Genomic DNA, 26,501 nt, shown 5'->3' with positions numbered 1-26,501 from the left:
TTTTGCTGTGTATGTTACATAAAACAATGATGAGGTTGAAAAAATACATATCAATCATACAAATATTGAAACCTCTTTCCACTAGAGATTTTCGTAATATAAATGTCATTGTGTGACACATTGTGTGACATGAAATGATAAGACATATCTCACATATTGAATAATATGTCAATAATTAATCAATACGTTGAGAAACAGTGAATATATGTTATCTGAACATGCTTATCCTGTATAAAGATTTTTTTTAATGTATAAATATTTCTACGGGTAGTATAATAGGAAACTGTATGTTTCCTATAAAACTCCAATCAAACATTATACATGTATTTTCAAAATCTACAAAAAAATACTATATAAATTTGTGTTTTAAGAATATAATGGTGAAAAAAATTATGCTTACACACCCTACTATGATTATGATAACCATGAGAACCCTCATTATTATTGGCTGTTGAGCCATGTACCATTGTTCCCCGAGTACAACCAATTTCGAGCATGTACGCGGTAACAAGGCTTGATTTCATTGCGCTCTTTACACTGCAAGCTGCCATTGAACTGAATACCACTCTGATTTTAATCATTGGCAAATTACATTACAAAACGAAACAATTCTGATATTTACATAATACATCATGTCGGAAATAAGTATTCAACTCCACTGGTTGCGTGAAATCACTTTTTATGCAAAGAACTAGTTCCCAATCGTATTCTTCTTGGGGTGAGATCAGTGGCGTAGACAGGTTCGTACACATGGGGGGGATGACTGGGCTGCCAAGGCTAGTGAGGGCGCGAAGCGCCCGAGCGAGGGAGCGAAGCGACCGAGCGGGGGGAGGGTGTGGGAGGGGGGTGTCCCCCGTCCCACGGTAGGGAGCTTTTGCAATTTTGAACTTGAAATCGTGCAATCTGATGCATATTTAATGAGGTAAAATAACACACACAAGCGCGCACGCACACACACAATACTCACACACACACACACGGGTGCGCGCACCACACACATACTACGCCTTGAATGGACAGACATACATCGACAAGATCTACACACCGTGGCATACGAATACAGAATGGACTGACACATAGTATTGCATATTGAACCACACTACGTATTTATTTATCTCTGTGAATTTTGCTGTTACACCTCTTCAAAAAAAAACCAATGTCAACTGTGTACACGCAGGTATAGTCTTTGTTGTCTTGATATGGGTATGTGGTTATGAATGAAAACAGCCTCTGTGGCCATTTGTGAATAGAACACATTAACAACAAACAAATAACAATATGTCTGTTCATTATAAAGCATAATGAATACGTACATACTATGCTTTTTTTACCTCAAAGAAACAGGCATAGTATCCATAGATGGTTATTGGCTGGCGGCTCATTAACATACAGATACAAAAACATAAACAGTATCACTATGATCCATGGAGTAACAATACTGCTTTGTAAGTTTGTGAAGAAATCGGAACCATAACGGCATTGCATCGTTTCAAATTAGGGCATTATTTACTTCTATTTGATCTCAGTCTTATAATAGTAATAATAATAATAATAATAATAATAATGATAATAATAATACAAATAAAAAATAATACTAATACCAATAATAATGCTATTAAATACTAATAGGTTCCTTTTATCTCGCATTTCAAGACAGGGTAAATTCACACTGCGCTTTACATGAAACAAACTTCTTTAAACATTTCAAACTTATGTGGTTATCTTGTGATTTCCAAACCACAAGATAACCACAAAATACTTGTACGATTTTCTTTTTCACCGTCTGAATTGGCTTACACCTTGTGAATGCGGCTAATAACAATAAACACAATTACAATAATGATGAGGATTATTATTATCATCATCATAATTATTATTATTATTAATATTATAATTGTTATCATTATTATTACTATTATTATCATCATTATGACTTATTAAGTAACCAAATATCATTCCCAAAACCTGGGGGGATGATTGTACATGCCATCCCCCCACCTTGTGAGGTGGGGGGGATGCATCCCCCTCAGCCCCCCCCCCGTTGTCTACGCCCCTGGGTGACATAATGCATCTTTTGGCAGATAATTTTACCAATTTCTGTGAAAATGTCTAAAGATATACACAATTCATTCCGCGAGGAGTTCAGTTCACTCCGAAGGGATTGGTCCCAGCAAGTATCACTCTGAGAATGATTGTGACTAGAGATTAGATTAGCTCTTTCAGTGAGCAAATACCGGGGAGGGGGGCACTTACATTGACGAGTGGATACCATGCGCGACCAAAAAAGCACATAAAAAAAGATGTCTTTTTCAAGATAGGGCACGTCACGTAGGTATAGTGATAAAGGTGTCAAAAACACAAAAATAATGAAAAAAGGTATCTATTGTGCTAGGAAATTTACGTGATTAGGGTCAAATTTGCGTGGATGATAATACAAAAAATGTTTTTTGTTATAAAGAATGTCATATATTTGCCCCAACGTACACTGCGTGTTTAGAGTCTGATTTGCGCGAGATGTGGAAGCGAGGTGGGGCCGTACTAAAGCAAATGATGTGTTAAGCCTTGTAAAACCGACGCACAGTGGGCCGGGGTGAAACAAAAGTGCGCCAAAATTTTTTGGCAATTTCAGATTTTTAATTTTTGTCATGCCCAGCTGAAAGACAACACTTTGAAGAATACTTCAGCAAAATATTTCATTCTGGAATTTGCATAAAGGTTGTTAATTACCTACCCCAAATCGTAAAATGTGACATTTTGCGAAATGTCGCGTATATGACAACCTAGTTGAAAAACGGGCCATTTCACAGGAGGTTTTTCATGTAGGAATCTGAAAGGGCTCCCACATAATCCTGATATATTAATTTTTAGTGTGAAAGGGTTCAAAGTAGATAAAAGACACATTTCAGGTGGTTAATAGGATGATTATTCATCGAAAGGCTGAAATCCATGTTTTTTAATTTACATTAGAAACGTTTAGATTTCCGTGGATTTCCGTCTAAATTCTATAAGCATCATTTTTCCCGATGTCTAAGCTTTAAATCGATACCAAATTTTGCTGCCCGTTTTTGCCCGTTTTCATGTTAGAGCCGATTTTACCTGACACAACACCCATTTTTATACCGCGCAGTCATCGTAGCGCACCGTATGGGTGTACATTGCCGTTCGCTTTTGCACAGCGAGGACGATTCCCCTTCCATTCCATGAAAATTTCATGAATTCCGAGCATAATGTAAACAAAATAAAGGTTGCCAACGCAAAAAAGGGCTATATCCACAACTCCCCCAGAGGTAAAACTTACTTGTAGAATAATTTCAGCCAAAAACACTCATCATAGTGATACATTCGTGGTGTTACATACTCTGTGTTTTTCACAAGTCAACACAACTCGATACAGCACGGTTGATAGTTTCAGATTTTAAAGATTTTTTTTAATATAAATCTAATTAATTATCGTTTTGATGCCATAAAATTATTTTCGGCATCTCATACACACTTTTTAGGAATGTGAGAAGCATAAACCAACATTCACACTGGTCAATCTTAAAGTAGCACATAACACAAAGTTTATATACTACACATTGTTTAGCGTAATTTGTCTTTTCACAGCTAGGTTTTAAATAGCCAATCAAAATTTGGTATCAAGGTGACGTCATATCGGCTTTAAATTATGTTCAGTCGATTCTACGCCCCAAATTACCCATTATCAACATGTTAAAATAAAAATCTAATACGGAATATAATTTTGGCGCACTTTCAACTCATTCTGGCCCATTCTGGCCCATTCTGCGACGGACCCGTGGCACAACAATAAAATATCGCTGTTCTTGCTTGGGGGTTCATTTCAGGGAATACTTGCCAAGAGTATCGTTTTGTTTCCAATAATTGTTAAGGGTAGGGTTTCACACGCCAATACGTTTTTGAGACCCCATGGTCGCGCATGGTATCCACTCGTCAATGGAAGCCCCCCCCCCCCCCCGGGGCGAATACCCTGTTGCAAATTATCATCGATATGAAAATACTGGATTATGCTGCCGTACACGCGATGTTGAAGCTACAGCAAAAGTACACCGCTGATGACACAATTATACCAACCGTAAGAACAACACGCTCACGAATATGGAAAATAAAATAAAGCGCGCTGCTTTTTGCGCGCTTGAGTATCTCACGATGGCAAATTATCTAGATAAGTAGTACATGCCCGTTACATTTTAGGTAGATTTTATAGAGGTTTTTTTTTTGGCCTCAACACTTCGATGGATTCCTTCATTCTACATCTTTGACTTCCCAAGCATTGAATATCGAACTAACCATGAGTAAGCATGGACAGGATAATGCTTGAGAAATAACATGTAGATATTTACCCAAACAAAGGATTGTATGTACAATATAGTAAACAAATAAAAACAGCATTTCTACAGAACATAGTAAACAAATTCAATCAACATAGTAATAAACTGTACAGAGGGAGAGTGTGAATGAGGTGGAAGAAGCCAGATAAGAAATTATATAAAAATGGCAGAAATAAAAATAATTTCAATAATCTCAACAGTATATACAACATAGCAAGTTGGGAGCGACATGAATTAAAGTGGTCAGTAATCACGGTAAATTGCCAATTCGTCCACTGCCAACTCGTCCACTCACCACATGGTCGACCTTCATTTAGTCTAATGCCATTCTGTCCATCAACATTTTGTCTAGCAACCATTTGGTTCAATCATCACCTCGTCTCATAACCACTTGGTCTAATATTCGTTTTTTTTTTCATTCATTTCGGTATAATAAAATACGGTATAATTATGGTATTACGGTATGTGGGGATGTCGTGGTTTAGCGGTTACGACTCTCGCTTTTCAATTCGAGGGGGGGGGGGGGGCGGGTCGAATCCCAGCAATGGCGTGTTTTTCTTCGGCAAGGAATTTACCCACATTGTGCTTAACTCAACTCAGGTGAGGTGAGGGGTACCCAGCTGGAACAAGTCCTTGAAATGCACTGAGCGCCGAGGTTAGGGCATGGGGAGATGTGACATGGTTTGTAGAATTGAACAGTCAAATTAATGCTGTCATCAGTCATCACTACTTTTCATGTGGAATTTGTATATGCCCATTTCTGTGCAAAACTTGCATGTTTCCTATGTCATGTATGTAGCTTGTAGCCAAGGAGTACATGTAGCTGTTATTTTTACGCAGCTTGTCATGACGATGGTTTCGGCATTATTCCGATTTGAAATTATTCTCATACTTCACAAAATATATATCAACATAATACAAAAAAGTTGATACATTAGATTATCATACAGAATATAGAAGATTATGACAATGGCAATATATACAAACTTAAAAAATGAAGGAACTTGCATAAAAAACAGAACTTGCAAAGTCTGAAGGTTCCTTTAAAAGAATTATGAAATTAGCATTCAAGGAGATCGGACACATACAAAAAAACCCGACAAACAAACAAAGCAGGGGCCCGTTACAGAAAGAGTTGCGGTCAATCTAAAAATGTAAAAATCAAAAAATCATGCGCAACTTGATTTTCAACCAATCAACAGCGCGCATTTGGGACTTGCGATTGATTTTTTGACTTGCGTTTAAACGCAACTCTTTCTGCACCGGACCCCAGAAGAACCAAAGATAAGGTTAACATTTATACACTGTGCGTAACTTACACATATCAATCATATGGGGTGTTGCAAGAAACTTGCGATCAATTGCAAGTCAATTTTTGGTCCCTAAATCAATTATATGTCTTGCAGTTAATTGCAAATTAGTGATTGATTGCTAATTTGCTCCTTGAAACAAGAAGTTTAATCTGATTTGCTACAGCTAACGTTGATCTATCTGTTGTAAAATTGCAACCGAATATTTGCAATTGATTGCAAATATTTTCTTGCAACACCCCCATAGTCACATAAGGAAGTTTTGCAAGGGTTTGGACAAGGACACGTCTAGCAGTCTCGCCTGCATTACGCGATTCGATATAGCATCAGTAATGACTTTGAAAACATTTATTGAATAATTATTCACAAAAGAAAACATTCATATGATAATAAAATAGTATGTCAAATGACCAAAAATGACCTTTGACCGTGATCATGTGATCTAAGATGTGTGTGAAATAATCATTCATACTTGATTACCCTTATGTCTATGTTTCATGAACTAGAACTTATAGACTTTCTAAGTAATGATGCCATTTCAGCAAATATCACCAACATGACCAAAGTTCACTGACCCTAAATAACCTTTGGCCTTAGTCATGTGACTTGAAACTCGCACAGGATGTTAAGTGATACTTGAGTACTCTTATGTCTAATTTGTATGAACTAGATTCATAAAATTTCAAAGTTGTAATGGCAATTGAACAAATACCTAGACCATTGCTAAAGTTCATTGACCCTAAATGACCTTGGTCATGTGACCTGAAACTCGCAAAGGATGTTCAGTGATACTTGATTACTCTGTCCACGTCACTAGTTCAATAAAAAAGTTAAAGTTACGATGGAAATTAAACAAATTCCCCTAACGTGTTCAAAGTTCATTAAACCTAAATGACCTTTGACCTTGGTCATTTGATCTGAAACTCTGGCAGAATGTTTAGTAATACGTCATTATCCTTATTGTGTAAGTTTCATGAACTAGGCCCATATACTACTTTAAGTTATGATGTCATTTTTTTATGTTGACGCCACCGCCGCCGTAGGAAAAGCGGCACCTGTAAACAAAACCTAGATTTATATTTTTCATTCGGTTGCATGTCGCAACAGGCTGCCATTTACTGATCTACGTATATAAGGAAGGGCAAAAGTGACTTTTCGCATTTACTACGGGGATACTCTCTACAACGCATCGACTCCTTTGAAAATGGAAAATAAAATCACAATGAAGAGGTGAGAGGCTTTTGTAGACAATCGGTGAACTGGAGCAGCAGATCATTAGAAGATTTGCATCGGACGAACAATAGCAAATAATGTCGCTCCAGCGTCAAGGGATTCCCATCCTGTCCCCGTCTGCCATCTTTCGGCAAACGTCCCTCAGCTCTCCATTGTGATTTGACTTGCATTTTCAAAGGAACTGGTGCGTTTTAGAGAGTGTTTCCGTAGTAGATGCGAAAGGTCCGAATGCCTGATAAAGGACAGATTATCTATTTTCGTTGACCTTAGCCAACCTTTCTCTGGTTTAATTTGGGATCTCTGCCAGGCAGGGTCATATCGCATTTATTCCGTATATAGGAAAGTCTGTAGGCCGATGAAGTACGGTAGATTCCCCACATTCAGCTTGACTGACAAGAACATCATGGCATTCTGCAGCAGAACAGCAATGCGCAGTGCAAGTGCCGTAAGTGTTCATGCACTGGCTCCCCAGGCATGCCAGGATGAATTTGTCAGTAATTCGGAAGGATGTTGTCATACACCTCACTTTCTCGACGTGCTGCTAAAAATAACATTATAGAGTTTTCACAAGACGAAACAGAACGCTTCCAAGAAGATTAAAAAAAAATATACTGTCAAATGCCCTTCATAACAAAGAGAAACCATCAAGATGTTGTCGAAAATTGGTGAATCAAAACAGCCGTTTCGTCCTGGACATGTCAAGCGACAGATTTGCCATCTTTCGTCAGATCTGAAACTTAGAGAAGAATTGCTGTTCCGGTTCATCAATTTCGACGAAGACATCCCAGTTGTTCATTATCATTTGACGGGCGTTTTCAATACATTTACCTTGTTCTTGAATCCGTTCTGCTTACCGGTGTGACAACACGCTAACGACCGATTAAAGGCTACACCAAGCTAAGTATACCACGTGGTCACAGTGCTAAAGGGCAATGCTCTGCCCTTCCAGTTTCGGAGCATCTACCTGGTCATCCAACATGTCCAACATCTGTCAAATTTAATAGTTAAAATTGAAATTTGCTCTGGCCTCCCAGCAGGCAAACAATTCATCATCTGGGTCTCCGAATGGGTCTAGCGATTCCGAATACGAGAGAGATTGTTCCGAATTCTCCTTTATCCCGTTATCGTCTGTTTCTTTTTGTTCATCACCTGTTGAATGAAAACCATAAAGTTTAAATGGGGGCAATATATTTTGATGTCAGATTGGGATGTCATTATTATCAATATTGCTATTATCTCATTTGCCGAATGATCACATAATATACAAACATCCTAAATCCAGTTGAAATCAACTATAGCGGGTGCATCCTATTGAGCTGACCGGGCATGAAAAATGTTATCCTAATATCTAAGGTCCACATACACCCACTATTAAATAAAACCTTTCTTAAATTCAGCGCCCCCCCCCCCCACAAAAAAGAAATCATTATTACAGTTTATAACTACAACGTAATGTGCCTTGAGTTGTTATCAGTGGCGTAATGATCGAAAATTTATGAGGGGCCAGATATTGCATATCATGTAGAATTTATAAAAAGTTGCGAGCGAGCAAAAATTTCGATTTGTTCATTACAAAATTCAAATTTCGTGAAAGATTTTGATATGATATTCCGTGAAAATTATTAGATTTAATTATATGCCATCTAAAATGCGAATGGTTCCGTACTTTTGCCCCAAACATTCAAAATCAATGTCATTTTCATCATACTCTCTAGATTTGTAGAGGAATTCTGAAGACGTTAAAATGTTAAAAATATGGGGTCCATGTGCTCGTTATCAATCTATCAGTGTCTAAAGTGTTGCGAGTTGGCTTAAAACAGTTTATAATGCACCTAAAATGTCCAAAAGTCTAATACCGCCCAAAATGTCTAAAATACGAATAGTTCCTTATTTCTGTTCCCAAACATTCAAAATCCATGTCATTTTCATCATACTCTCTAGATTTGTAGAGGAATATATTTTGAAGAAGTTAAGACATTTAAAGTATGGGGTCCATATGCTCGTTTTATCCAAAGTATTGCGAGTTGGCTTAAAACAGCCCAAAATGCCCTTAAAACGTGCAAAAGTCTGATGCTACCGTCTAAAATGCGAATGGTTCCATATTCCTGCTCCCGAACTTTGAAAATTCATGTCATTTTCATCATACTTTGCGCGCACGTAGATACTTTAGCACCTGATTATTCCAAATATGCAAAAATTAACATGGGTCCATGTGCTTGAATTTTTGGAATATGAGCTTCAAAGTTAACCCAAAATGGATGATGTTCTCAAGCATGTTAAGAATTGCGCATCTAGAAGAATTTGGCATTTTTAGACTTCACAAGATCACAGATCAAAAACTCAAACTTCCAATAACTTTCTTAATCTCTGATGGGGTTTCCGCAAGCCTTTACCATTATATTTTTTCTGCTATTTTCACAGTAAACCTTTTGTCATGGTGAATTTCCCCTTCAAAACAGGGGTCGATAGAACGGTACCTAAGAAACGCCTATAAATTCAAATCCCTGATTGGCTACACATTTCAAAATTCACGAGTCAACCGTTACCATAGAAACTAGTTAAGGAACCTGGGGACAAATTCTTTCATGAAACGCTACCCTGATATCCATTTGGACTAGTTGCAATAAGGTATTACTCTGAAACACTAGTTGCTATTATTATATCATACATTAAACTATATACGTATCATATCAATATCTATTCGGATCCATTGTGATATTGAAATATGAAAAATTACTTTTATTACAGAACATTTTGTTATTTTTATGTTATCCAAGTTATGTAAGTGGTTCAAAGAAATCCCGAACTCGTCTATTTCAGTGTAGTGTTTACATTACAATTCGTTTGGTATGTATGTGTTGAAGTGCTGTTTTACTATACGGACTAGCCAAGATAAATCCTTTCATCACTCACTAATAGAAATCATTTTGGCATGAAAATGTTTGAGTTTAATCATATCAACGATAAAGTATAGACCTAAATGAAAACAAAACAAAAATCAGTTCATAATTATACTCATTTTGTCGATAGGAGTCCATTCAAGGTCAATAATTATGACTGATATTAACTGGAAAGGCTCTATCTTTTCCTTGCTGATGTAGCATGTCATGATCTTTCACTTTTACTCTGCCATTGTCACCTCCTGCCATTTTTACCTCTGCCATTTTTACCTTTGCCAATTTTACCTCTGCCATTTTTACATCTGCCATCTTTACACCGAGCCTATCCTTCTGCCTGATTTTTACCCGGCATCGTTACTATAAGGCGGCAAAGGGCACATTTGCCATGTTTAATAATGGCGGCCGGTTTACATTGTCGGCATAGCGCAGCTCCGTGCGCGCTATTATGACTCAGCGCTCTAGATACACTTTATCCAAAGTATTGACTTCAAAACTTGAAATTTCGAGCTCCAAATTAGCCTATCCCGATGAACATGCAATGCGAGCGCGAAGCGCGAGCGAAAATTTCTGTTCCTGTTTATGGTAACTCCCGAATCAGTCATAGTGACTGACCTTATGGACGACAGATATAACTCTCGGGCCTTTTTATCAAAGTGGAGACAATGGCAGAGTAGGTATTCGAACTCACAACATCGCGATCCAAAATTTTATGTAGTGACATGAAATAATTTTTTATTTTCCATGTCTTCCCCTCACTTTATATTTTTCACTTGTCTTTCTCTTTTTTCGTCTTCTTTAACCCTTTTTCTTTTTTTCTTTTTTTTCCTCTTTTTTCCTCGCCAATGAAATACAAATGCAAAAAAATTATCAACTCCGGCCTCATTAGTCTACTGTAGTTATATAATTCTGAATGTATACATGAGCGTTTGGCAATAAATTAAGTTGGATTCAAATTGGCTTCCTGATTCCGATCTTAAGGTATTACTTTTCAGTTCTCTTCTTTGTTTCATGCTGTAAAATTATGACATAATTTACAATTATATTTTCATTTGCCAAAAAAAAACCACTATAGATGCCGGAAAAAAAAAGAAGTAAATATCTGGGCCTCGTCTGACAAAGAATTATATTTGATCCACTCAATTTTGACTATGGAAATCCAACAATGTCATATTTCCCATCTAATTGAAATTTGACATTGTCTGTTAATTAAGATATACAAAAACACATATATTAGTATGCATGCAATACTATCATTCCCAGCTATAAGATATTTTAACAGATATGCATTGTAAATGTGGGCGATACTGGCTTGCCATAGGTGTGACTGGACAGATCAATCAGAACTATTTGTAAGACAAAGCCAGCAATGAAATCCATTAGCAATACTGCATTTTGACATACTCTGCCATCTCAATCCAGATCTGTTTACAAACATAGAGCCAGTTTCATTCCTAAGTAAAGTTTACACAATTTTCCGTTTAAAGTGATTGTTTAACATTGGTTTGAATTTTAAAAAATCTGAGTTAGAATGTCGCACATGTCACCAGTGTCTTTCATATGTTACAAAAATGAAGCCCAGAAAAAATTGCATTCGAAAATAATTATTTAGTGCTTCAAAAATTGAAATATAAAATGACCGGAAACACCACCTTAATGTCATCCCATACACTTATGTGTACTATTTAGGTGTCTAGTAGACGCCTATTTACAAAATCGGGGTTTGCCTTGTAGTTTTAGCTTTTCTTTCTCAATAATGGTTGTTTTCAGGGTTTGTTAGTTCTAATAAATGCCCTTGTACACATGTTTTATCTTGGTTTAAGAATTTTTTAAATCGGCTGCTCACATAAGAATTAATTTATCATCCCTGAATATAAAGAGAAAATGATGTAAATCAATTCACGTATACCTTGATCTTCCTGATCACAACTCATGCTGTCGTCATTCTTCTCATCCCCGGCCTCTACTGCCAGAGTTTCTACTCTTATCACTTCCTTTCCTTTCCATCCACCTATAAGGATTATAATATCAGATTAAAGTAAAAATATCAAGTTCGGCCTTTCAGCCCCATCATCTTTCTCGTCGTGTCATTAGGAAATAACTGTTTGGATCTTGATTTTCAGTTTCTTCTTCCGTGTTTTGTTTTATTTTTGTGCGCGTTACTGTAAAAGTATTTTAGAATAATTAAATAATTTAAATGAACAGTCAATGAAAAATGGCATAGTTTATTTATGTATTTGAAGAGCTGGTATAATCAGAATGTCTATTTGTAATAAAATTATTTGCGTTTAAGAAGTACTCCAAGGTGAATCATAATGCGATTTGATTGATAAAGAAAAAAGAAATAAACAAAACATTGTAAATCGGACAAGGAGAAGAAGGTTATGCCATTTTAAAGATTTTCATTATTTGGTGAAATAATGAATATTTTATGGGTGATTTTTAAGTCTGGTGTTGGTGTTAAAAGCACATTTTGGATTGCTTCTGTAACATATTCTGAGTTTGTAAAAAAACTAATTCCAGCTAATATTATTGACATCTCAACAATTAGTGAATGACTTTTCAGGACGATCTTCATTTTACATTTGCTTTTATACTCATGTAAAAACCCAAAACCCAATGTGTTCTTTGGTATTTTATTTTATGATAGTATATTTACATGTAATATTTTTTCCTCCGATAATTAAAAAGATTGGACAAGCATCTAATGCATTCGGTATTGAATTATTCATTGCTTTAACATAGTTCATTATAATGGAGAAATATCATTCAAAAATGTATAGAAATATGAAATTAATATGATATCATGTGATAACATAAGGTAGAGTGCACTGTAAAAACTGTGGTGTTAAAACTGACACCAATTGGTGTTAATAGAGGACCACACCTTGAGGTGTTAAAATAGCACCCTAGAGATTGAACATAACACTGAAGAGTGTAAATGTAACAACCATAGGTGTTGTAATAACACCTATATGTGTAAAACTAACACCACCAATTTAACACCGGTGTAAAATAATTGGTGTGGTCCTCTATGTACACTGGTTAACACCACACTTTTTGCTGTGTGGGAACATGACATCATTAGCGTATAGTCATGACGACGTGCATATAACCGTTTTTCACTAAACGTCGCAAAAGTTCAATAACGCTCACGGCAGCTGAAACGGGGGTTGAGCTGCAAAGGGCTCCAGCCCTCGCCCGTGCACTTTTTTGGGGTAGACATTCCCCCAAAACGTACGAAAACAACAGACAATTTGTCATTTTATGATTGTTCATCTCGCACCCCCTTGTAACATTTAAAAGCATTCATGGTCCCTGACATTCAATTAAAATTCCACGAGATGATTTTAAATTTACCTGTCATAATCTCATGAGCAAATGGATAGAATCCTGCTTTGAGAAGTTCGTTGCTCAATGTTATTGGACTCTTCTGAAGAAACCCGAAATACTTATTTTCAGTCACCCAGGCGTTTATAACATCATAAGGGGTTAGATCTTTTTTCAACTTCTTGCCAAGGACTAAAGCCAGTTTATCCACTTCTCCGTCTGAAATGGTTTGTGCTAGCATTTTTGATACTCGGCTGTTTATGACGTTCTTCCGAAACTTTCCTGACCAAGAAAAATGAGAATAGTGGTTTAAAAAATGCCTTTATTACGAGTGATTGAGTGAGTTATTGATTCATTTATTTATCGATGATTTGAGTAATTAATGCATTAACGGACTGTTTAATTCATTACCTGAATACACTGATTTCTTTGCAGACAATGGAACAAATGGCTAATGTCAACATGTTCAATACAAGTCCTATATTTAATCATTTTTATTCATTTTGCTGTTTAAACAGTTATTAAAAACAGTAAAAATTTACGTTATTCAAAGTTACAATACAACAGAATATTGCACTTGAAGGAAATGGTAAGGGAGTAGGGCTCGTTATACGAAAGGAGATATCACCTCTATCATGTCTCTGAAGTGACATCTCCTTGCTATAAGTAACAAACAAGAAATAATCAAAAAAGTCAATTAGTAAGAGTGTGAACAAATATGTCAAATATGAAAATACAAATCCACTAAATTGCCTTAGAATAAAGAGGAATACGTTAGAAAGAAAGAAATATTTATAGTAAAAGACAGAAAGAAATACGTAGTGAGAATTATGGTTTATATGAAAGAGAATTGTTCGTTCTTTCCTGAATTAAGGATGAAAGAACGCATTTCCAGTAAACACTGATTTCACAAGAAGGTCTGTAAAACTAAAATATAGGTCTCAATATCATCTACGATATCATCTAGATTTATTAAAGTATATTGAACTGAACTTTGTCAAATCATGAAAGCAAAGCCGGAGAAAAGGCACTGTAAATCGCCCAAAACAGATAAGCACATCGCTCGAATCTTGTGCATATTTTCCAAATTTATCAACAATCACACTATTTCTACAACATTACTTTTTCATAATTTTCTTATTTGATAGATTTCTGTACGAACTCACTTTGAAATCGTTACAAGTGGCATTCATCTATAGGGTAATCTAATCATAACAATAATGACTATGACATGAGTCAAACTTTTTTATCAATGTATAACTGAGTTCTCTCATTTTAAGGGGGCTATTTTGGTGATACACTTCAGGGAATTCAACCGTTAACATCTCAATTAAGAATAAGCAAATAATGAGTAAAAACACATAATCATGATTTTGATTCTCTGTTACCTGAGATAATATCGAGTGCAAGTTCCTTCTCGCCGAGATTGTGAAGAGCATCAGCCAAAACTATGCGATGATTGAATGATGTAGGACGGACAATGTTTCTCCATCTTTGAAGTACAGATTGACAGCTCTCTTCTCTTTCATCAGGATCCATTGGCTTGGCATCATCAGAAACACCGAGCTCCTTTGCCAATTTCGCAGGATCGATTCGCTTCTCCTCTATTTTTGCTTGATCTGCTAGGCTGATTTCAAATCCTTTCAAATGAAAATAGGAATAGAGTAAAAAAGAAACGCCTGTTAATAAATGCAATTGTCAATTTACTGTCAGCGGTAGATTTCGCAAGTGATATCATGGGGTGACATCATTGTAGATGGAATCTGTAAAAAAGACTGTTCTTTGCGATTTATCTATATGGAAAAGCGCGAATTTAATGTTTTCCCCAAAGATTTCATGAAAGGGAGGCAGGTTATAACTATTTTTTTTAGTTTGTGAAAAAAATCACTTATTTTGTTTTTGTTAGTGTAAAAATTACTTTGTTTTTGTTTTATAGAAATAATGATGGTAGATGATAAGCTGAGTCTAACCATAGAGCTAATAGCTTTATGGTCTAACTGAACTAAAAGTTTTTGGGCGGGGGGTCGAACGATCGTAGTGTTGAAAATTTAATCGGTAGAAAAACGAGGAGAAAGTGTAAGAGGGGGAGACATTCAATAATAAAGAATGGATTGGAAAGAGAGTTAGAGCCGTACCGGCACACATGTTTATGATAACTGTGTGTGCCGGTACGGAGGTGTTTCCTTATACAACTCATACAAAGAATCTTGTAATTTCATTGGTTGTAAGCCATTCAATATTAATTCCATTTTGTGCTGCATGCAAATTTGATTTTCCAATGCACGACGACCGTGCATTTTTATTTTTCCATTGCACGGTTGAGCTCTCTCCTTCAGAATGTACATGTAACAATTACCGTGTTTACAATTAATCGGCTTTTGCATCGGCTCGCGGTTCTGAACCGATGCAGCATCGGCTTTTTCATAGCGTGTAAACGAGACTAACTTGCATCGGCTCGCAGTTCAGAACCGACAATAGGCCCTTTCGCAATCCTCTACAACGCGAGTTTAGAGTCGGGTAACTCAAAAGTTAACGATTAATCATAGACTCGATTTTCAGATTGATTATACATTACAGTCAATACAATCAACCGTAGAAAACTGTTCTACAATCATTGCTAAGCTTTGTGTTACAGGCCCTATAGATCTTGCTTTTCGTGTGCAAAGCTCTTTCATACGATACCATCATGGAGCTATAATAGCTCTATGATAACAGCATGCCATGCCATGCCATTTGCCTGCCTGAGCTCGCGGCGGGACTGTACCTGTATCATGGCTATGACTCCAGCTGGCTGGAGACATGCGAAATGTCGATTATGACATGGATAAGAAAGTGTTTTTTTCAGACAAATCGAGTACATATTGAGTAAGGAAAAACTTATCGAATTAAGGCTTAGATATAGATCATTACAGTCCATCGAATCGATATTGCATTTAATGTGCATTATTGGTGGATCCCTGGCAATTGATTCCATGAGTCAGATCACCTCTCCAGCCGGAACCATTTTCGCATGCGTTGACATGTACACAGCATGCAATAGGCCATAAACCGTCTGAAAAAAAAAAAACATCTAAATTTGCGGGGTTTTCTTCATTTACCTGCTCCTTATACGCAAACGATATGCCTCTAGCACACAATGTAATGGGCAGTATGTTCTTTCCGCAGAAATGGGGGATTTCCCGGGGGTACACTTCCATTGATGAGTGGATACCAGGTGCGACCATGGGGTTTTGAAAAGCATCCTAAACAAGGGAAATAAGTCTTTTCCAGATTATGAAAATACATCTCTTAAGTATTTGGGTTGTGACACCCTACAAGTATTGGAAATATATCCCGTTTTTCAGTATTTTAATCATCGTTTTTGACACCCTTATAACGCTACATAGGCTTATACGTAACGTACTTACCCACTTGTTCCCTTTTTACGTATGTTCGCGCCTGGTATCCACAATTCAATGGGAGTGGGCCCCCGGGCGGCTTCTCGAGCTCTGGGAGGAACCAAAAGTGGATTTGGAAAGTCGTCCTAAATTGGATAAATCGCTGTTACCATAGTAGCAACCAGAATTTTGCACACGAAACGCATATTGAATGTTTCCGTCGCAGATGCGAAACGGAAAAAAATATCATGTCACACAATTTGCATTGCAGGACAGAATTTTACAACCATAATAACGGGCCCAAAAATTATCTTCCAAAATCAACTACCGTCGTAAATAAGCGTGCGCGTCCTCAAACGAAAGGTCGGGAATTTCGCACCACCAAAGTAGTAGGTTCTGAACCGCGAGCCGATGCAGAGTCGGCCTTTTTACTACGTGTAAACTGAAAGCCGATTCTGCATCGGCAATTTGTGCGCATTTCCTAAACTTTACCATTGTGACGTAATTGTAAGCGCACGGATCCAGCGTTGTCTTTATTAAGATGTATATTGTTGGTGTGCGTATCATTTTAGGTTTTTGCATCAGCTCGCGGTTCTGAACCGCGAGCTGTAACAGCGTGTAAATGCAGTTCAAGATAAACCAAAAGCCGGTTCTGCATCGGTTTTTGGTTCAGAACCAAAAGCCGATCAAGTGTAAACATGGTAACTAATAACATGAATAATGTGTGTATACGTTCATTGAGTATGTGTGTGTGTTTGCACGCATCGAATTAAGCGATTGCGCAGTCAGATCCACTAATCAAAGTGCGTCACATAAGAACAAAAACAATTAACAGCTTTCATATACCAGGGAAATATAATATTTTAAGAGAAAACGAATTGTCAGACAAAGGCAAAATAAGTCTTATTTCCATCTTTTTTCTCTTCTCTAAAATCTAGAAAATTAGTTGTATAAACCAAATAATGCATGTCTTCATTCGTCCATTATGCGACCTACAGAGTATCCACTCTCGTTCAGGCTGTGTTCACACCATTGCACTAGCCACTCAGCCTAACGACTTCGTGCAATGGATTGAGCAGTGCCTCAACTCGCGTGAGGATAGGTCGCCTAATGAGCTCATGTGCATGCATCATTTGTATAATGACTTTAATATGAAATGTGTATGTGCGTGTGCGGGGTGTACCGTATTTATGCCGGTGCGTGTGTAAAATAACATTACATTGAGCATGGTGACAGACATGGGTGGAAATCTCTCCTTGAAGGTAGGGGGACACAATTGAGTTCTCCGTTTTCATGTTCTACAGAATTACTAACTTAAACTCACACTTACACACACACACACACCCACACACCCACACACCCACACACACACACACACACACACACACACACACACACATATATATATATATATATATACATGTATATATATATATATATATATATATCTAAATCATGAACAGAATAGGAATTCAATTAAATAATAGATGCGAGTGCGGGCTGAAATTTTTTGATTTTTCAACCTAAAAAACTGGACATTCTTAACATCTTTATGAAAATTATGAACAGGATAGGAATCTAATAAAATAATGCTAGCGCGAAGCGCGAGCTGAAGGTTTTTGATTTTCCAACCTAAAAACTAGAATTCGTAACATTTTTTCAAATCATGAACAGGATAGGAATTTAACTATATTACAGATGCGAGCTCAAGCTGAAAATTTGTGATTTTCCAACCTAAATACTGGACATTCATAGCACTTTAAAAAGAATATGAACAGGATGTGAATCTAAACAATTAATGCGAGCGTGAAGCGCGAGCTGAAAGTTTTTTATTTTCCAACCTAAAAACTGGACATTCTTAGCACCTTAGAAAGATTATCAACAGGATAGGAATCTAATAAAATAATGCTAGCGCGAAGCGCGAGCTGAAGGTTTTTGATTTTCCAACCTAAAAACTAGAATTCGTAACATTTTTTCAAATCATGAACAGGATAGGAATTTAACTATATTACAGATGCGAGCTCAAGCTGAAAATTTGTGATTTTCCAACCTAAATACTGGACATTCATAGCACTTTAAAAAGAATATGAACAGGATGTGAATCTAAACAATTAATGCGAGCGTGAAGCGCGAGCTGAAAGTTTTTTATTTTCCAACCTAAAAACTGGACATTCTTAGCACCTTAGAAAGATTATCAACAGGATAGGAATCTAAACATTTAAAGCGGGCGCGAAGTGCGAGCTTAAAGTGTTTGATTTTCCAAAATGGTAGGGGGGGACTGTTACACCCGCAAATGTAATAATCGCCCGCAAATGGAATTATAACGTTCACAAATGTAATAACACTTTACCCACAAGTGCAATAACGCCCACAAATGTAATAACTTTACCCACAAATGTAATAATTTCACCCACAAATGTAATAATGCACTTTACCCACAAATGTAATAATTTTTGTTCGCCCACAAATGTAATAATGACTTTACCAACAAATGAAATAAATTTGAAAGGATTTTTGGCGAATCCGTTTTAAACTAAAATCCTGTAGTAATGCGTTCATATAGCGATGGACCTTTTGTAGTAGGTCCATGATATAGCACAAAAGTGCAAAGTCTTTTTTCCAGACCTGGTTAATAAAAAAATATAAAGTAAGTCCAAAGTCTTTTCCAGACCCGGTTGTTTCAAAATTTATAATATAAGTCCAAAGTCTTTTTTCCAGACCCGGTTGATAAATAAATTATAATATAAGTCCAAAGTCTTTTTTTCCAGACCCGGTTATTAAAAAATTATAAAATAAGAAAAAAAGTCTTTTTTCCAGACCTGGTTGTTAAAAAAATTATGATATAAGTCCATAGTCTTATTTCAAAACCCGGTTGTTTTTTAGAAATTATAATATAAGTCCAAAGTCTTTTTTCCAGACCCGGTTATTTCAAAAATGATAATATAAGTCCAAAGTCTTTTTTCCCGGTTGTTTAAAAATTTTTGTTAATGAATAGTTATTCATAATTTTGGAATTACAGGGTTTGAAGACTATGCTCGATTTTCATTTCTTTTCCACTGGAATAACATCATGGTATCTTAGTTTCGACTTAGATCATAATTTCTTAAATAACCGGGTCAGGAAAAAAGAATGGACTTATAGTATAATTTTTGAAACAACCTGGCCTGGAAAAAGACTTTGGACTTACATTATAATTTTTGAAACAACCGGGTATGGAAAAAAGACTGCACTTTTATGTTACATGAACGCATTACTATAGGGTTTTAGTTTTAAGTAACAGGGTCTGGAGAAAAGAATACGCTTGGTTCTGAATTTCCTCTTAGCGAATGTATTCACAATACGCGCCCTATAAGTTGAAACAACAACAAAGACATTTATTCCACCAGCTTTAATTAACTGGGTCTGGAGAAGACAAAGCTCGATCCTCATTTTTATTCCACTGGAATATCATTGTCATATCGTAGTTTGGACTTATATTATAATTTTTGAAATAACCGGGTCTGGAAAATAAATTTGGACTTACATTATAACTTTTTAAACAACCGGGTCTGGTTAAAAGACTTTGCACTTTTGTGCTATATCATGGACATTTTAAAAATAGGTCCATGGCTATATGAACGCTTTACTATAGGATTTTAGTTTGAACGGATTCGCCAAAAACCCCTTCAAATTTATTACATTTGTGGGTAAAGTGCATTATTACATTTGTGGCAGAAATTATTAAATTTGTGAGTAAACTGTTATTACATTTGTGGGTAAAGTGTAATTACATTTGTGGGCGTTATTACATTTGTGGGTGCAACAGGGAGGCGTCCCTCTGCCCCCCCTGTGATTTCCGCCCATGGTGAGAAGAGAGGGAGGTGGGAGAGAAATTAACAATCAAGTTAATAAAAATTCGTGACTCACCAAACACTATCGTCTTCGCTTCTTTAAGATATCCCGCCTGTTTCAAATCATTCACCATTACCAGTCTCTCTTCAATGCCAGTTGCGGATCCGTCTGCATGTTTCATCTCGAGTAGCAACTTTCCTGTACCTTGTTGTATAATTTTAGGTCCAAGTTTATGTTTGTAGCGAGTAAGCTCTTCGTCACTGATGTTGAGTGCTTTGGCAAAGGGATAAACGTCTGATAGGACGAGGCGATAGGCTAATTCAACGAGTTCTACATCGAATATTTTGTCATCTCTCCCTTTTGCAAGAAGACAGGCTAGAAAAGTTTGAGTAAAATTGAACAAGGAAAGAAGAATCGTATTTTAAGTCCGACATAAGTAATTTTATCGAGATCCTCTCATTGTCAATACGAACATGATATGTGACGTAACGCATGTACAACGCTCTCCTTTCGGACACTGAAAATATAACAAAAAGGCAAATGAAGAGTTTTTTTAACAAAGGGTGTTAGGTCCAATTTAATGACCTTGGATCATTCCGAGAAACGATTATTGCAATATTCTTATGAGAAATTAAATTGTCATGATGTACTACCCTATCATGTGAACAAAGAATTAGGTATAAAAGCTATCTACCTGTCTTCATAAAGATTCTTTGTGGACCTAACCCCTTTTGAAAGAAAGTGATATTTCTTTGCCATCTTAGATCACTTTTTAATGGGATTTTCACTTTTTAGAGCTACTAAAAAGCCTATACATTGAGACCCCCCCCCAAAAAAAAAATGATGAAAAATTGACCAAACCCATTTTGCAACTAAGCTTTTCAAATAATGTTCCTTACCATAGCGGGGTGTTTCCTCTTGCAGATACTGTCGTAGAATATTTCTTGGGGTTTGTTTATCCTGTACAAGCTGCTTTATAAACCTTAGGGGGTTTTCATCTCTCTTTATTATAAATTGTTTCAGTAAACAGCTGATTTCGTGGTCGGAAAACTTCTCTCCTTTTAGTTCTTCACATCTTTCATCACTGAATTTCTCAGGCAAATATGCTAAAAGAGCTTCTCTTCCCCCATAACGACAGATACGCTTGAGTTCATCTAGGGAAATATCTGTAACTGTACGAAAATGAAATACATAGACGAAAATTCCGGATAAGTTTCATTGCTCATTGTTTTCCCCGTGCTTTTGTGATATCACTCTTAGTTACTTCTTATCAATGGCTATCACGTGTCTCTTTATTTGGTGGTACTCCTAGATCTGTTGGCCGCGTTTGACACCGTAGACCACGCCTTACTAATCAACACTCTGACTAGATTACGTGTTCAAGGCCCTACAAAGCCTTAAATCTTATCTTTCATTCATTTCAAAGTCAGTCCTTCTAAATGGTGTTACCTCTTCATCCAGGCAATTGGTCTGCTGTGTCCTCTAGGGCTCTGTTGGAGGACCAATTTGTTTTCCATTTTTAAACAGGGCTTCAAGATATTTTCTAACGTCACTCTGTTCACTACAGTGAAATATGAATATCATCTGCATATAAACGATATATCGTTTATATGCAGATGATCTTCAGATTTTTGTTTAATTTTTACCCAAGCATACAAGTGCCACACAAGCTGCTAAATCTTGAAAGGTGAATAATGGACATTGTTACTTAGTTTAAGTCAAACTCGTTATTTCTGAACCATAGTAAATGTATTGTATTGTATTGTATTTATTTTCCATTCATAAAACCATGCAAAATACAAACAAAATACATCAGATATGATTACAAAATAAAATGAATACATATGAATGGCTGGATTGCCCATTCAGAGTGGTAATTTTTACCACTCTGTTCTGCCTAGGGGTCCAGAACATAATAAAATAGATCAGATTGTATTATAAACATCATTAACAATAGAAAAGAACGACATTAAACAAAATGTTATTTTTTTAGTTTTTGGCTCAGTGTCAACAAATTCGACATTGATTCCATTTCTATCGCAGTCAATAACCCTTTGTCAAAATAATGTGGCAATCTTGGAGTTATTTTTATTCCAACATGTCCATGTCCAATAAGATTAGGCCTATATGAATCTACATACAGTGTATCGATCAGTTCGTTATCAATTGCACAATATTAGCTTTAAAAGAAGATATCTCATTCGCACAGCAACAGAGAAACTGGTACATTCACTCATTTCTTATTCAATTTCGGTAATAGCCTTCTTATAAATTACTTGAATCTCACCTGAGGAAATTGGAGAGGTTGCAAAATGCGGCTGTGCGTATTGTAACTCCGTCTAGTAAGCGCAGCAACATTCACCCCGATATTCAAAACTCTTCACTGGTTGCCCCTGAAGGACCGCTTTAAAATCCTTCTTTTGATCTTTCACATAGTCAATGAAACTTCCCCCAGTTAAAATAAGTCTTTGATACATAATTACAAACCCTCAAGAACTTTACGATCCCAATCATCTTACCTCTTACAAATTCCAGTTTTTTTCCCCGAGATTGGGGGGGGGGGGGGGGGGGGCACTCAAATGTATTGCTGTACACATGCGTAACAAAATTATTTCCAAACACCGATAAAAACGAGTTTCTGTTTATGTGCAAAATAACCCCCTAAACAGGTTTTTTTTTGCGGGCTTTATTTATACATTTTTGGGCCCTAAACAAGTTGTCGCCAGAATATGACCACGAGGAAAAAGCTTGGGGGAAAAACATACCCTAAACACGTTTGCCTAGTCTTTAAAAAAGAGCTTTCGAAAAATACATACCCTAAATACGTTTGACCCCGAGATTGACCATTGACCAGTCTTTCAAAACCACCTTTTTTTAAAAAGATCGGTGGTTTTCACGAATACATGCGTCCAAAACTGACAAGAACACCCCTTTAAACGCGGTTATTTTGGGGGGTCACGCATGTGTACAGCGATATGACTGCCCTCCCCAGATCAGTTTTGGGGAAATCAGGGGGAACGAATCTTCGCTAAAGCAGGGCCTAACCTGTGGAAATATCTTCCACAGAGTTTGAAAATCCAGACTTCAGTGACCACCTTCAGGAGCTACCTGAAAATATGCCCGTGTAAGAGTGCTATTTGACGAACATCGACCTATTATTGAATTATATGTAATTTGTCTTTGGTGTTCTGCTCTGAAGCGCTTTGAGCAACTACTCAAGATGGAAAGTGCGCTATACAAGTCGTATAATATTATTATTACCACGTGCTTCTGCGGTATTTACTCCTGTCTCAGAGGGCAAAGGGTTAGAGGGGGTTAGAGGGGGATTGAGGGGGGGGGGGGGGTTATTCAGAATAATATGAAGGGTTACGGCTTCATGTCTTGCTTAACGTGCAGATTTGCCATAGGAGCAAACGTCATGGAAACCTTTCTTACCCATCTTTCTCACATCCCGCTTTTTAAAGCACATTAATTGCGGTCCGCTCCCGTAGTTACGTCATTGCTCTTAGCTGTATAGGTTTTGATGAATTTTCACCTACCAGATTTCTCTGCTGATGTTGTTTCAGGCATTCTTGGCATCCCCTTTGTCCCTCTTGCTAGGTTTTCGTAGTTTGCAGATTGCTGAGCCTGAGGAGTGTCATTTCCAGATTTCTCTTTGATATAGTTAAAGTTGATTAGAAGAGTTAATTACACACATTCATTAAATAAAGCAAATTAAGGTTTGTAACTCTTATTAGGTTCTAAAAAGTCACACAAAAAAACGCTTTTGAGAACGTATGGCCCTTGTCAAATGTCCTTCATGAAAATGAGCAACCAAGAATTCCGTATGGAGCCGGAACATGGTGAATGAAACAAAGGACAACATTTTGCAATTTGAAGTGCTTTCCCGGTTCAACTATTCTCGACAAATGGACCCCCTAGCTGTTCATTGTCATTTGATCGGCATTTTCAATACATTTTCTGTGTTCTAGAATACGTTCTGCGGGCTGTGTGAAAACCCGCTACCTACCTCAAACTTAAAACGTTTTACCAGGAAGCACAACATATGTCAAACGGACGTTGACCAAAATTACGTCATTGATCTACTGAAGTACAGGTGGGGGGTTGGGGTACATGTCCCTCAACTCCCCCCCCCCCAAAAAAAAAAAATCTTGGTTGGAGCCTATATGGGCAGGAATATATACACACAACAAAAAAGTAAGTCCCCCTTTAACAAACATCAATAATTTCCGAACCAATGCGAGTTTTTAATATATTTTACATGAGCTAGCCGTGTAGGTAATTTTATAAGCTACCATGTGAGTAAATGTATGAACGTATTTTACGTCATCCTTCAGTGAAGACCGACAGAAGGCAAAAATGTAACTTTTCAAAAGTCACAAGCCAAATATCATGACTTTGATTTCATTTTATTGGAACTAATTCCACATTCTCATCATGAAAAATAGTCAGAAGGATCGTAAAAGGTACTTTCTAAAAGACGATACAACTTTTTTGGCTAAATTTTACGGTTGAATAAACACAGGTCCAAATTTGCTATAATTGGATTTTCTACACATTTCTATTTATAAAAATGATAGAATATGATGACAGTTATTTTTGGGAAGAGTTTCTTCAACAATATTCATCGTTTCACGGTTAAATGAACATTTATTGAAAACAAAAATACGATTTTCAAATACATGTATCATAGGCAAGCATTGTTTCATTTTGGTAACTGAAAATGATCATTTCTCAACTTTGTCGTTATGTTCATGACCAATCAACATGCTTCAATGATTCAAGGCGTTTAATTAAATATCTACGCTTGAATAAGCATGTGGAATGTGATTAGTTTTTTTTACGTTACTGGAAAAAGTGCAATTTGAAACTATGGATATCTGTCACAAACCTCCTTGCATAGTTGATTTGATTTGATTTTTAAGAAAATCCCGATGTTTAATGCATCAGTGAGCACAGAATATTCGAAAATTATGCAAATGAGAAGAAAGTTCAAGGCCTTGGCCCCACTCTGTGCCGTATCGAATGGTTATTTTGGTGTGCGCGCCTTTTGGATAGTGTTACTCTGAAGCCATGTGCGAAGTTTCATGAAATAACTGTTGGCAAAAGTAACAAAAATCTCCATGAAATAAACCCTCATTTCATATTTGTTAAAATTTTGACTTCGTCTTTCATAGACTTGTGTGCATTATAGGTGCATATGTTTAAGAATAAGTAACCCCTTATTCAATAAATTTTTCAAGTCAAAGTGGGAAAATTGGTATTTCAATGTCACAGACTCATTTAAAATGGTAATAAAGTGAATCTTGGGGGCAAATTCGGTTTCAAATATGACTGAATTGCTGTTGTTTTTATCATCCATCATTTCTATCATCACACACTTTCCGAACTTTAAACATTTTCATGGTTGAGCGAGCACATTCGAAAACTTAGGACAAATCAGTGGTGGATCCAGAAATTTAAAATGGGGGAAGGGCCTATAATCGGAGGAGCCACCAACATTTTCAAATTTTAACATGATCTAACAAGTTGTAGAGGACACTACCATAAACCCCTATGATGATGCATCGCAATACATGGATTGGGGAAGGGTTTTCATAGTGGGGGGGGGGGGGGGCTGAAAAAAAACACAATCGTATGGTCATTTTTACATTTTTGTACATGCTTTTTGAAATAAAGTTGGGGGGACTGAAGCCCCCCCCCCCCCCGCTTCCGCGGCCCCTGCCATACATTGTGCTCACTCAACTATGAATAAACGATATCAAAATTGTGTGTGGAGTGGCTAAATGATGGATAGTAAAACTACTCATGCATGACTCAACCGATCAATCTGATTTTTCCCCAGGAGTTGTTTAATGAGTGTAGAAAACCACCTACGAAATATAATTTCTCAAAATAATTCCGTTCGAAAGTTACAGGAATTTGATTTAGGGGTGACTTACTTTTTTGTTGTGTATAGTTTACCATTTACTCTCTTTTGGGGGAAACTGATAAGGAACCTTGACAAAAATATACAGTCCACGACTCGGTGCAGTGTTTGAAACGAATTATCTTTAGTACGAAAACAATGAGGGAAAAATAAGATCGAGGGTGGGATTGTGATATGTGCGAAAGTTTAAAACAGCAACGAACCAGCATCCCTATTATCGCCACGTCAAGTCTTCAACTACCTGG

General features: G+C 36.8%; 1 protein-coding gene across 1 annotated transcript in view; it reads right to left on the bottom strand.

The window, feature by feature from the left end:
* Positions 1-4,238: 4,238 nt before the first annotated feature.
* Positions 4,239-26,501, bottom strand: part of LOC129267046 (uncharacterized) — a 42,886-nt gene continuing 20,623 nt past the window's right edge. The window contains exons 10-16 of the mRNA XM_064103752.1: positions 23,867-23,980; positions 21,227-21,499; positions 20,403-20,702; positions 14,508-14,759; positions 13,150-13,401; positions 11,699-11,800; positions 4,239-8,041 (exon numbers count right to left, since the gene is read on the bottom strand). Of these exons, the coding sequence (XP_063959822.1) occupies positions 7,890-8,041; positions 11,699-11,800; positions 13,150-13,401; positions 14,508-14,759; positions 20,403-20,702; positions 21,227-21,499; positions 23,867-23,980 (1,445 nt within the window). The 3' untranslated portion in view covers positions 4,239-7,889. The remainder of the gene's footprint in view (positions 8,042-11,698; positions 11,801-13,149; positions 13,402-14,507; positions 14,760-20,402; positions 20,703-21,226; positions 21,500-23,866; positions 23,981-26,501) is intronic.

The sequence above is a fragment of the Lytechinus pictus genome, chromosome 8 (assembly GCF_037042905.1).
Source record: "Lytechinus pictus isolate F3 Inbred chromosome 8, Lp3.0, whole genome shotgun sequence".
Lineage (NCBI taxonomy): Eukaryota > Metazoa > Echinodermata > Echinoidea > Temnopleuroida > Toxopneustidae > Lytechinus > Lytechinus pictus.
The sequence above is the reverse complement of the archived record's forward strand: the minus strand, read 5'-3'. Positions and strand labels throughout refer to the sequence as shown.